Below are 14,100 nucleotides of genomic sequence, written 5' to 3'. Positions count from 1 at the left end.
GTTGTGATCAATTTCTTTCAACTAGCTTTTCAGGACATATTCTTTAAACATACTCCTATAAACACATCTATGCAAATCTACAGACGCACACACATATTTATTAATATTACAAATACACACATCACACACCAACGCAGACACATGTATATATATAGAGAGAAAGTAGAGAAGGAACAGCATGTAAAAGAAAGAATAGATAAATAAACAAGGATCAGAAAAAAGAAGACCAATTAGACCAGTTCTTGAATACAGCTCGTCTGCCTGGAATCCGCACTGTATATCGGACATTAATACAATTGAGCGAGTCCAGAGGTATTTCACGAGAAGAGTCCTCCACTTCTCTGCTCACAACAGAATCCCTTACGCCACCAGGCTTGAAATTTTAGGCTTAGACTACTTAGAACTTCGCCACCTTCGGTCTGACCTAAGTATAGTACACAAAATTATCTGCTACAATGTCCTACCTGTCAATGACTACTTCAGCTTCAACCACAATAATACACAAGCATAGATACAAATTAAAGTGAATCGCTCCAAACTCAATTGCAGAAAATATGTCTTCAGCAACAGAGTGGTCAATGCCTAGAATGCACTACCTGACTCTGTTGTTACATCTTCAAACCCCCAAAACTTTAACCTTAGACTGTCTACTGTTGACCTCACCCCATTCCTAAGGTCTTTAAAGGGCGTGCATAAGTGCACCAACGTGTCTACCGTCCCTGTCCTACTGCCCCCATTTATTCGTATCCATTTCCTGTATTCATAATGTTTATACTTATATCTGTTATCTTGTACATGTTTGACTAACTAACTAACTAAATAAAAATAAATAAAATAAATAAATAAAAGGAACAGGCTCAAAGTTCGTGTCCCACTCCTCCTCTGACGGCCGAGTCGGGGAAGTCTGTATCAAGCGTGGCCGCAAAGCCTCTGCAGCTTTGCCAAAGTTCTGTCAGAGTTCTCAGGGCAGGCAGGAGACCAGGATGTGACTTCAGCAATCCAAGTTAGACTTTGCCTGACTCAAAGAATGCCAGAAAGCAGATCCTTTGGGGTGCGGCTCCATGACTCAGCACTTATCCAGGCCTGCCCCTCCCTTCCTTTTGCTGACGTCGCCTCTCCATTCTCCGGAAGCGTGGATCTATCCACTGCATCGTTTCGTCCCCAGCTGCCGGTAATTCCAGCTCGTGGCTGGCTTCAGGCACATATGGTATGGCTGGCTTCAGGCGCATATGCTATCGGGGGGAGGTTTGTTTGCTTGGTTTGTCCGGACATGGTGCCAGGGCTGGGGGCTGGAGGCATGGCAGGACATTCTTCTGCACTATCAGTCTCTGGCTGAGATAGCAGGAGATGAGAGGGGCCCGGCGGGGGCGAGCGAGGCACAACAGTAAGCCAGCTCCTTGGTGACACCTTCCCATGAAAAATATGGCTCTGCCACAACTTCTGGATACAAACGGACAGTGACATGAAGAATTTAAGGCAAGGCATGATTTTCCACTCTTTTTCCAGTGATGAATTCAAAAACAGGAGTGTCCTATGAAGCATCTTACAGCCGTGGATGCAAGTAAATCATACCTGTATTCCGCAGAGCGGTAGCTTGTTTTCCTGGCTATTCCTTCAATTAAAGACAAGTAACTTCGTAATAAGTAATTGGTTGTGGTGTGCCAGCCAGAGTCGCTGGGAGTTGGCAGGAAACAAATGTAATAATAAATACAATTTCTCAAAAGATCTAAAGGTGGGTGTTGCCCGTTCCTTATAATGTTACCTCCCACAAGTGAAAAGAGGCATATGAAACAAACATTTGAGCAAGTTGGAAGCAGAAGCTGCAGGTCCTCGAAGAAGATGGTAGAGCCAGTTGATTTCTGCGTTTTCAGCGTTCTGGTGACAGGATCGGATCGGGGGATCGGTCTGGGTCTGGTGAAGAGGTTTCTGGAGCTGCCTTCTCCACCCAAATGGGTCTTTGCTACCACCCTTGACCTGGAAGGAAAAGAAACCAAGGTAAGAATGAGTTAGCACAGGATGGGTTCGAAATAGTGGTTCAGAAGTTGAACTGAGGATGAATATCAATCTTGCATTTTGAACATCCCAGGAATATTCTGAGCCAGGTACGTTTACACACCAATTAGTATATTCTTTCCTTCTGCAGCAGGCAGTGCTAAGTAAAATGCAGGTGGGATTCATTATGTTTAAACAGCAGGGGTCTCCAACCTTGGCAACTTTAGGACTTGTGGACCTCAACTCCCAGAATTCCTCAGCCAACTTTGCTGGCTGAGGAATTCTGGGAGTTGAAGTCCACAAATCTTAAAGTTGCCAAGGTTGGAGACCCCTGGTATAGAGTTCCTCATTTCTTTTTTCCTTTTCATTAAATTCTATTGACTTTGGTGATTATGTATTAACTTTTTTTCACTGCACAATCCCCCTTGATTTTCTTTTCCTCTGTCTAGCATACTTTGTTTTGTGTTATATGCAACCAAAATTAAATACAAAAACAAAACAATGCCATTCAAAGCAGAGGAATAGAGTTAAGTAGAAGAAAATAGCAAGCAAAATAAATTAAGGCATAATGCAAGAGGTAAGTGGGACAGTGAAAAGAAGATGTAATTAAATCTAAATCATAATAACAAAATTCATTACACCTCTGTATGGTTTTTTGATCCTTTCCCGTGGGCAAGCCACCTCGCCCATGGGAAATATTTTGCTTCGTGCATTATATTCCTAGGAAACAAAATGTGAGTAGATCAAATTGCTTCCTGTTAATGGGCTATTTTGCTCCTAATTGTCCAGATAAACATTGCCTGTTCTTCAACAAGATAAGACTCAGAATTCAAGGGTGAATTCAGGACTGACTCATTAATCTTATAGTGAGGGGATCCATTTAAAAAGCTTTGAATCTGATACTAAGTTGCATTAAGCCTTAATTTAATTTCTTTTGTCTTGCCCAGTCAGAGATGTTGCACATCTAATGAAAGAGAAATCGCACACCATTCCTGCTTTTGAGATTGTCTTCTTTGGCATCCAGCTCATATCATTATCTGTGAATTTTAACTCACAGAAAAATCTAAGATCTTTTTTTTTTCTCTCCAGGAGCTAAGAGAGTTGGTTTGCAAACATCCAAATCTAGTGGTATTGGAATTAGGTAAGCTTATTTTATTTATTTATTTATCAAGTATGTATTGGATAATATATATGAGTATAAGCATGAATTGAATACATAAAATGAATACAATTAAAGGGAACATTAGGACAGGGACAGTAGGCACGCTGGTGCTCTTATGTACAGACCTCTTAGGAATGGGGTGAGGTCAACAGTAGACAGTCTAAGATTAAAGTTGTGGGGGTTTGGGGAAGAAACCACAGAGCCAGGTAGTGCATTTCAGGTGTTGACCACTCAGTTGCTGAAGTCATATTTTCTGCAATCGAGTTTGGTGCATTTTACCTTATGTTTGTATCTATTGTGTGCTCGTATATTGTTGTGGTTGAAGCTGAAGTAGTCATTGACAGGTAGGACATTGTAGCAGATGATTTTATGAGTTATGCTCAGGTCATATCGAAGGCGGCGTAGTTCTAAATTTTCTAAGGCCAAAATTTCAAGTCTGGTGGTATAAGGTATTTTATTGCAAGTGGAGGAGTGGAGGACTCTTGTTCTGAAATATTTCTGGACACGTTCAATTGTATTCATGTCTGATATGCAGTGTGGGTTCCAGACAGATGAGCTGTATTCGAGAATTGGTCTAGCAAATATTTTGTATGCTCTGGTTAGTAGTGTAATATTACCGGAGAAGAAGCTACGCAAGATTAAGTTTACAACCCTTAATGCCTTTTTGGCGATGTTGTTACAGTGGGCTTTGGCACTTAGATCATTTGATATGAGTACTCCAAGGTCCTTGACAGAGTGAGGGTCATCTACAAGGTCATGTCCACTCAGTTTCAAGAGCCATGTGAAAATGGGACAAATTTATTAGTAGACGAATGTCCAGAGCAACTATTTCAAGGTTTTCAAAGTTAAATTCAAAGTTATTCTCAGAACTAACCAAAGCTGTAACATCATTGGTTGGGTTCATGAAAGTCAACTTCCTAGAGAGAAAAGAATTTAACTTACATGCCTCCACATGTTAGAAAAGCTTTCTCCTGAGGATATTTTGAACAACGAGGTCTCATGGTAAGTATCTGCAGTTCCATTTGAAGAAAGGCTCTGCAGCTTTGGTGTTGAAAGACTTCACACATATACTGTTGATATGATGAGATGATTAATCAATAAACTCAGTTGTTGGTGGTGTTGGTGGCTTGGTTCACTGTAGATTCTTTGAAATGGGGTAGATTGTTGTGTGACCCTCGGTTAAAAATAGACAAACTGCTCCCCTTCCAAGAGGTTAGCAGTCAGATAAAACTCCATGCAAGAACATCTGACGTAAGAAAACACCTGCATCTCTCTGCTTTGAGAAGGGAAGGAGACTGTACATAGCAAAGTTTTTTAAAAATGAGCAGCGTTAAGATATGTGGACTTCCAACTCCCAACTTTTTCAACAGTTCAGTAAATTGATGGAATCTGGTTGCCCTGGATGATTTTAGCAGACAAACTGTGTATTAGTTAAACTTTGTATTAGTTCACAAGGTTCAGGAAGACCTCACGTGTATCTTTGGATTTTAATTATTTTATTCAATTTCTGTAGTCGCCCATCTCAATGCAATTGATTCAATTGTTCAGTCAGGGTTAGAGTGTGGCAGGAAGAGAGTCAGTTGTGAGTTTGTGCAGTAGCTTTTGGTTATAAAGCCATGATTTGGATATAATCTGTAAAGACCATCTGACTTTAGCCCTCTGCGGATGTCAGTTCGAAGCAGAGAGACTAGGTCAGCGGTTCTCAACCTGTGGGTAGGGATCCCGTTGGGGGTTGAATGACAATTTGCCAGGGGTCGCCTAAGACCATCGGAAATATGGGAAGTATACTTGCCAGTCAAAGAATCGCGCTCCAATGGTTGACTCCACAAGCCAGGTGCAGGCTCTTCAAATCACTAGCCGAATTCGGCTTCAGGCGCGATGAATTAAAAAAGAGAGAAATCTTTGCTCTGATGTCTCCCTCTCAAGCCAGCTGCAATCACTCCCAATCGCTAGCCAAATCTGGCTTCAGGCACGATAAATAGGGGAGGAGTCTCCGCTTTAATGCCTCCGTCCTCAAGGCAATCACAAGCAGTTCAGATCGCTAGCCAATACGACTTCAGGCGCGATAAATTCAAAATGAAAATAATTTTATGGTTGGGGTCGCCACATCGTGGGGAATTGTATTAAAGGGGTTGCCACATTGTGGGGAATTGTATTAAGGGGGTCGCAGCACTATAAAGCTTGAGAACCACTGGACTAGGTCAACCTGTGTGATCATCAAAGTTCTTTCTTTGAACTTTGAAGGTGGTTCGTGGCATGAAGAAACCACATAGATCTGTGGTTTCGTTGCCTTGCAATTGCAGAACTCCATGTTGCTAATGTTTCAATAACCTTGTTTTTTCCTGAGATGTTACTAAACTTGAAAGCATCCAAGCTGCTCAGAAAGAAGTGCAGAAATGTGTCGGAGAAGGTGGCCTGACCATCCTATACAACAATGCCGGCGTTTGGGTCTTCAACACACTTGAAGCAGAAAATGCCAAGGATATGATGAATGTTTACTCTGTCAATACCATTGGGCCACTACAAATGAGTCAGGTTCGTTTATGAACAAAACTCCTTTCAATGCATGGAAGACTGCTTTAATTAAAGCAAAAAAAAAGACTGAGCTGTTGAATTCATTTTAACTCAGGGGGTACCATAACATTGCAGTGCCTCAAAACAATGAAGTAGAAATTGTACATTGATTTGGGATCACACTAGGGGTGGATGTTACCTTTTAGGGAGTGTTGGAACATAGCAGTTTTCCTGGCTGTGCTCAGATCAGGGTACGTCTATGAAGGTCTTGAAGAAGTCTATGAAATTCCCTTGGAGAAGGAGACAGAAGGCCCTTCCTTGGCATTGCACAGTTCCTTTCCCTACAAATAACTGCAGCTCCTTCTCTTTTCTTCTCTCTACAAGGCATTCCTACCCCTGCTGAAGAAAGCAGCCCGGAGAAGCCCATGTCAAGGGCTGAGCAGTAGCAAGGCGGCCATCATCAATATGTCTAGCATTGTAGGCTCAATTGAACGTATAGATTCTTGGGACCCAGTTGAAGTAATTGGATACTGCTGTGCTAAGGTACCTTGTGAGCTTTCCATGTGGACCTGCCTGCAGATGGTGGGACCTTTCTTTTCATGCCTGAGGGCATCTGCTCATGCTTCTGTGTCCCTAAACATGCATATTAATCAATTGCTGAGATGCAGTCCTAGCTCTGGGTCAACAATGATGCTTTAGCACTGTCATCTGTGTTCTTCTACAAGCAGTTTCCCCAATTTTGATGCAGACGTCTTGTATGAAAATGCTCCCTTCCACTTTTGAGCTCTTCCTCACAAGAAATTTGTTCAAATTCAGTGGGAAAGGATTCTTTGAAAAAGAAATTTCATTTATTTCTTTTGACAATGGTTTAACCTCTAATGTAAGGACTGAGATAAAGAAAAGAAAAAAGTATCTTAAACAGGTTGTTTTGTACTACCCAAATGTTACCTTTTTCATTTATTGTGTAAAAGTCAACAAGTCATCAGGAACAAAGCAAAACAAAAAACAAAAAAACCCGAATATCAGTGCAAATGTTTGCCTTGCGGTAGTACAAATACTTCTTATTTGCAAAAAGCAGCTACCTTGGTACTCAACCGCTTTGAAACTCATCAAATTTGGTACTCGATGTATTTTGACATGAAAATTTTGTCCTGATAATCATTGTTGGTATGGTACTCAACACACATGCTAGAACTTGTCAGTATTGGCTGCCTTGTGACTCACTACATTAGTCCTTATAGGAAAAAATTGTTTGGTACTCATCATGAGTAACCGAAGTACCACTGTATTTAATGGTAAATTGTTTTGACAGGCCAAAGCAGTTATTAAAGAGATCCTAACACAGATTTTACTTGCATGAGATGCAGAATAATTAAGTCTGTAGAGATTCTCAGTCATCCAGGTCATGGTTGTCCCAAAGGTGCTTTTTCAGGAGGCAACTGAACTTTCTTGTTTTTATTCTTTGAAGACGTTTCACTTCCCATCCAAGAAGCTTCTTCAGGTCTGACTGGATGGTGAGGAATGGAAGGATTTATATTCCTTGAAGACAGCTGGTCATTCGCCTCCTTTTAGAGGGTCGTTGAAGCTGTCTGCAAGGAATATAAGTCCTTCCATTCCCCACCATCCAGTCAGAGCTGAAGAAGCTTCTTGGATGATAAGCAAAATGTCTTTAAAAAAACACACCAGGAAGTCCAGTTGCCTCCTGAAAAAACACCTTTGGGACAGAATAATTAAGATACAGGTTTGTTCCCTTGTGTGACCTCAAGGAATTTTTCAGTTCATTGCTGATGTGCCTCATAGGCCTTTCCAGCCCTGTGTAACATTTAATATATAATATAATATCCGGTGTGTACTGTTTATCTCCACCGTATCCTTCCTTTTTTCCTTCAATGCATTTTCCCCTCATAGTTCTTTTTTTCTGTGCTCTTGCAGGCTGCTCTAAACATGCTGACCAAGTGTCAGTCCCTTGGATATTCAGCCGATGGCATCATGAGTGTCGCCATGCACCCTGGAATAGTTAATACTACTAACAACCCAACTGTAAGTTTTTCTTTTTGACATAGAAAACCAATAAAGGAGAATATTTGCAGTTCAAGGTTGAAATGAAGGGTCCTCGGTGCTCTCTGAACTTGGTTGTTTTCTTGTAGACGTTTCGTTACCCAACTAAGTAACATCATCAGTGCTAGTGATGTTGTTCCCTAGCACTGATGACTAGCATTGATTATGTTACCTAGTGATCTGTCCCCCTCCGCAGTCTGGGAGACAAGAGCGATGACTTAATTAATCGGCAACTATCAGCTCTGGCAGCGAGCGTCTGCCAAGTGTCTCTGTTATCTCTCTTGATGCCGATGAGTCAGCCAGGAAACCAGGAACAAACAGGACTTCAGCTCTAATTCTCCCTCTAAGCAGTTGATTTGCTTGCCACAAAGTGGTATAGCAGCCCTTGCTGCTTTTATATCCTGTGGGGTGTGGCTCCATGACTCAGCACTTCCTAGGCCTGCCCCACCCTTGCTTCTGTTGTTCCCACCTCTCCTGCCTACGAAACCTAGGGTCCAGCCAGGCCTGATTGCCATCAGTCAGGTCTGAAGGCGTGGCCTGGGGGGGAAAGAGTCAGGGAACGGAGGCCTCATTATCTCCTCCACCTGGCCTGCCTCTGGCTCTTGGAGCTGAGCCAGGGAAGCCGGTGCTCCCGAGGTAAGTCCTAATGGCCCTTCCCCCTCACTTTCTGAGTCACTTTCTGGCAGGGGGCCCGGCTCGGGGGGCCCAGACACAACACCTAATTTGAGTAATGAAACATCTGCAAGAAAACAACTAAGCTCAGAGCGCACCAAGGACTCCTCATGACATGAGAAAAGATGTAACACATTCCTACGTATTCAGCTATCTATGAATCAACATCGATAGACATTTTCAAAGACATATGAATAATAAAGGGGAATATTTCTAGTTGAAATGCAGGTCCTTGGTGGTCTTTGAGCTTCTTTGTTTTCTTCCAAACATTTCATTACCAAATTAGGTAACACTAGTACACTGATGATATTTACTTACTTTGGGTAATAAAATGTCTTCAAGAAAAACAACCAAGCTCAGGGAGCATCAAGGGCCCCTCACATATGAATGGCTTAATGATGAGTCCCTGAAAGTTTTGGTATTCTGATTATTTTTTATTTTATTTTGTCGCAACAATATACACAAGCATCAACATAAAATATCTACATATCATATAAGCATATATATGAGCAAAAGTATGCAATAACTATATTAATTTGATATAATGAAACAATAGGACAGGAACGGTAGGCACTTTTGTGCTCTTATGCACAAAAATACCCGTATCTGGGTCTTTAGTGCTTTGTTTGATGAAATAATGTGCTGTTGTTCCCGCCTCTCCTGCCTACGAAACCTAGGGTCCAGCCAGGCCTGATTGCCATCAGTCAGGTCTGGAGGCGTGGCCTAGGTGGGAAAGAGTCAGGGAATGGAGGCCTCATTATCTCCTCTGGCTGCCTCTGGCTCCTTCTGTTAAAGTTACACTAAATGTTGAATTAAAGCATTGAATGAGGTGTAAAGACAGTGAAGGAACAGAAATTTTAACCGAACAAACTACACTACTTACCAGAGCTTATAAAACATTTGCTAGTCCAATTCTTGAATACAGCTCGCCTGTCTGGAACCCATACCACATTTCAGACATCAATACAATTGAACATGTCCAGAAATATTTTACAAGAAGGTTTCTCCACTCCTCTGAATACAACAAAATACCCTATGCCACCAGACTTGAAATCTTGGGTTTAGAAAACTTAGAACTCCGCCGCCTTCGATAGGACCTGTGTTTAACTCATAGAATCATCTTTTGCAATGTCCTTCCTGTTAAAGACTATTTCAGCTTCAATCACAACAATACAAGAGCAAACAATACATTTAAACTTAATGTTAACCGCTTCAATCTTGATTGCAGAAAATATGACTTCTGTAACAGAGTTGTTAATGCTTGGAACACACTACCTGACTCTGTGGTCTCTTCTCAAAATCCCCAAAGCTTTAACCAAAAACTGTCTACTATTGATCTCACCCCATTTCTAAGAGGACTATAAGGAGCGTGCATAAGAGCACAAACGTGTCTACCGTTCCTGTCCTATTGTTTTCTTTCATTATATCCAATTAATATAGTTATTGCATGCTTACACTTATATATATATGCTTATATATTATATAGTTACCTTAATGCTTATGCTTATATATACTGTTGTGACAAAATAAATAAATAAATAAATAAAAATAAAATAAAACTGAACAATCTTCCCCTATAAAGGTTAAAATCCATTTTCTCTTAAAAGGAAATCTACTAAATCTTGTTTAGGGATGCGGTGGCTCAGTGGCTAAGACATTGAGCCTGTCGATCAAAAGGTCGGCAGTTCAGCGGTTCGAATCCCAAGTGCTGCATAATGGGGTGAGCTCCCGTTACTTGTCTCAGCTTCTGCCAACCTAGCAGTTCGAAAGCAGGTAAAAAATGCAAGTAGAAAAATAGGGACCACCTATGGTGGGAAGGGAACAGTGTTCCGTGCGCCTTTGGCATTGAGTCATGCTGGCCACATGACCACAGAGGCGTCTTCGGACAGCGCTGGCTCTTCAGCTTTGAAACGAAGATGAGCATTGCCCCTTAGAGTCAGGAACGATTAGGGGAACCTTGACCTTGACCTTTTACTAAATCTTACTTTCTCGTGTTTGAATGTCTTCTACTGGTGATTCTCCCTATTTGCCAGGCACTTTTTCTGCAGGAAAGCATGTGCTTATAATATATACGAAATGAGAAGGACTCAGTTCATATCATATCTGAGATTCAAAGCACGGTTGATACATTTATTTCAGAAATCATAACAGGGGAAGATTCACACAGCAAAACAAATAATAAGAGTTCCACTTTGCAACTATTAGAAGTAATTTTATCGACTTAGTATCTGCACTGCAAGGCCTGCTCATCCACGGTCCACTTAACTAACCCAAATTTAGGGATTTACATCATAGGGGCTGTGCTTGCATTCAGTACCTTTATAAGTCAAAATGAGATTGGCCTGTTTTAATACAAATCCTTCTCTACATTAGAGATGAACATTTATGGTCAAGGGGTCCAACTGTCAGGGTTCCAAGTAACATACCCGTAGCAAACAAAACTCTGAGGCAGGTAGATTCCTCAAAGAATTCCTCAAAGTTTATTCGCTATGTCGTATCGGCACATGCTGGTGAAAACCGACTCTGAATATTCCTGTGGTTTTCACCTAATTAAAAGTTTGTCACTTTCCCAAAACAACCAGTCACATGGCCCAATCAGGATACAGCCCAGTTGCTAGGTGACATCAGTCCCCTCCTTCCTAACCCTTGCTGTAATGTCCTTGGTTCCCAAGAGAAAGTATTTTGTTTTGACTGTAATACCCCAACTATCTCTATTCGTCCCTCCCTATCCCTCAGCTCCAGTGTGTGTCAGCACTGAAGTCTCAAAATGGCCTCAGTCAGGCCAGCTTCAGGGTTGACAGGAACTGCATTCTGCTGATCTGTTTGGGGGAGGGTTCTGGGAAGGACCGATTCTCTAAACTTCATGAGATCCTTTTCTGTGGCAGCCAGAAATCAGCGTGGAAGAGAGCACCCAAGGCATCATAACTGTGTTGTCCAAGCTTTGTGAAGAGGACAATGGGACCTTTGTGGATTATTTGGGTCGACGACTTCCCTGGTGATCCACCTTAATGTCATTGTCTCATAATAAAGTAAGAAGCAACAAATAAATAAATAACTGAATGTTATTAAAATTTTTGTTTTTTGAATGATTAGGATGTATTATTTTTGATTGTTTTGGGGGAAGTTAGGAACTGATGAGAATTGTAGGAGTATAATTGAGGTGGGAGGGAAAAATTTTTAGCATATGTTTGTTTTATTTTTAATTATACCTTGTGTTTGTTCCGGGAAGTCAGGGGGGAGGGGGGTTTGTGAAGGGAGGGGGAGAGGGGGTGGGGGGAAAGGAGGGGAATTTGTAAAACTTTTTCAATAAAAAAAATTTGTTTTCTCTTTCTTTCAGAAGGATTTTTTTTAAAAAAATTAACCAAAAAAATTAACCTTTAATGTCTTATAGGTAATGTGAGAGGATGAGGAATTGAATCTTACATCAAGCCTGTACCATAATCAATTAGTTTCAAACATTTTTTTCAGAACATATTCCTCAAACATATCCCGATAAACATATGCAAATACATACACACGCATGCAAAAGTAGAGAAAAAAATCAAGTAAAATTGAAAAGAAAGATCATTAAAGAAAGAAGAATCCAAAAAAAAATAAACAACTTCCAAACGTCTTTTCAACAATTATAAAGAAACTCATTGTCCCTCTTTCCTCTTCAATATTACAAAATCCCTTATTCCATTCTTTTTTTAGTCATCAAATCCAGAATTCATTTTTAATTCATTTTTTTGCCATTTCCATCAAAAATGTCCACAAGGTTTCCATTCTTTTATTAAAAAATTACTTATTGTTTTGTCCTTATCCAGACAGGTGAGTTTTTCCATTTCTGCCATACTTGCCATTTTTCACACTCCATTCCTCTATCGTGGGTGTTTCAATATTCCTCCATCATTGTGCACGTTACATTCCTGGCAAAGCCATGTATATCCTGCCCCTGAAATGGCTATGAGAGTAATAATTGGTCACTCCTTCCAGGTAGAAACAAGGAATGTCATTTGAACTTTGCATCTGGTCGTTGTCTTAAGGGCCCCTCTAGGCTGGGTGTCTCAGGAAAGAAAATATGCAAACCCAGAGTTCTTTTGAGGACACCAAACTACAGTTGAGGTAGCGAAATGATTTTTCCTGGACATCCAGAGCTTTTAAAACCTGCCAAAAACTGCTGTCTTATGGTCTCCTTATGGGGAGCCGCTGTATGGAGCATTTTGGGGCAACCCATGGTCCTGTCTTTTAGATATTGACAGTTGGTAAGGTTTTCTGTCAGGTCCGGTGTTTGAGCGGGAAGAATACTCAAATGCAATTGGCTGAGATTAGACGATGGGCAACAATGGAGGCGGCACATAGGTCAAATCCGCTGAGCTTGTCAATAGAAAGGTCGGCAGTTCAGCGGTTCGAATCCCTAGTGCCGCGTAACAGGATGAGCTTGTCCCAGCTTCTGCCAACCTAGCAGTTCGAAAGCAGGTAAAAAAGGCAAGTAGAAAAATAGGGACCACCTTTGGTGGGAAGGTAACAGCGTTCCATGCGACTTTGGCGTTGAGTCATGCTGGCCACATGACCACGGAGACGTCTTTGGACAGCGCTGGCTCTTCGGCTTTGAAATGGAGATGAGCACTGCCCCCTAGAGTCGGGAATGACTAGCACATATCTGCGAGGGGAACCGTTACCTTTTAAAGTTTTCTGTCAGGTCCGGTGTTTGAGAGGGAAGAATACTCAAACGTGATTGGCTGAGCACCATGACAGTTCCCTATATAAGGGCGAGTTGTCAAAGAGACTACCTGCTGGATTGTACACAGTTGCCAAATAAAGAGCTGTTGTCTGAAGCCTGTTTCCAGTCTCCTCATTCACCCAACTTAACACTGTCCTTGCTCCAGAGAGAAATTCTGAGGAATTTATCGATTCGCCAGCTCCTCTTTCCATGCAGGCATCAGCTATGCCTTCAATTTGCCATTAAAGACCTTGGAGTTTTCATGTCAAATGATCTAAGTGCCAAAGCCCACTGCAACTACATAGCAAAAAAAGCTCTAAGAGTTGTAAACCTAATTTTGCGTAGCTTCTTTTCCAAAAACACCACACTACTAACCAGAGCATATAAAACATTTGCTAGACCAATTCTAGAATACAGCTCACCTGTTTGGAACCCTCACCACATCTCTGACATCAATACAATTGAACGTGTCCAGAAATATTTTACAAGAAGAGTTCTCCATTCCTCTGAAAACAACAAAATACCTTATCCCACCAGACTTGAAATCCTAGGCTTAGAAAACTTGGAACTCCGTCGCCTTCGACAAGACCTAAGTTTAACTCACAGAATCATCTATTGTAATGTCCTTCCTGTCAAAGACTACTTCAGCTTTAATTGCAATAATACAAGAGCAACCAATAGATTTAAACTTAATGTTAACCGCTTTAATCTAGATTGCAGAAAATATGACTTCTGCAACAGAATCATCAGTGCTTGGAATACTTTACCTGACTCTGTGGTCTCTTCCCATAATCCTAAAAGCTTTAACCAAAAACTTTCTACTATTGACCTCACCCCATTCCTAAGAGGACCATAAGGGGCGTGCATAAGCGCACAAACGTGCCTACCGTTCCTGTCCTATTGTTTTTCTTTTCTTCTTCCTATATATGTTTATATGTTTATATACTATATAATCTTTTTGTATGATGTTGTGACAAAATAAAATAAATAAATAAATATA

General features: G+C 41.1%; 1 protein-coding gene across 3 annotated transcripts; it reads left to right on the top strand.

The window, feature by feature from the left end:
- The first annotated feature begins 926 nt into the window (after window positions 1–926).
- On the top strand, window positions 927–14,072 carry LOC131184168 (C-signal-like). 3 transcript variants are annotated; one of them, XR_009151933.1, is made up of 7 exons: window positions 927–1,995; window positions 3,082–3,133; window positions 5,502–5,689; window positions 6,053–6,211; window positions 7,601–7,708; window positions 11,288–11,427; window positions 11,790–14,072. XR_009151933.1 is itself a non-coding variant. In XM_058155203.1 (7 exons), the coding sequence occupies exons 1-6, from the start codon at window positions 1,756–1,758 to the stop codon at window positions 11,395–11,397; spliced, it is 861 nt and encodes a 286-aa protein (XP_058011186.1). In that variant the 5' UTR covers window positions 927–1,755; the 3' UTR covers window positions 11,398–11,427; window positions 11,790–14,072. The 3 variants fall into 3 exon arrangements, 2 of the variants coding, with proteins under 2 accessions (XP_058011186.1, XP_058011188.1); XM_058155203.1 differs by having other exon boundaries at window positions 11,284–11,427; XM_058155205.1 differs by lacking the exon at window positions 11,790–14,072 and having other exon boundaries at window positions 11,288–11,576.
- The last annotated feature ends 28 nt before the right edge of the window (window positions 14,073–14,100 follow it).

The sequence above is a fragment of the Ahaetulla prasina genome, chromosome 12 (assembly GCF_028640845.1).
Source record: "Ahaetulla prasina isolate Xishuangbanna chromosome 12, ASM2864084v1, whole genome shotgun sequence".
NCBI lineage: Eukaryota > Metazoa > Chordata > Lepidosauria > Squamata > Colubridae > Ahaetulla > Ahaetulla prasina.
This window is presented reverse-complemented; position numbering and strand designations above follow the sequence as displayed.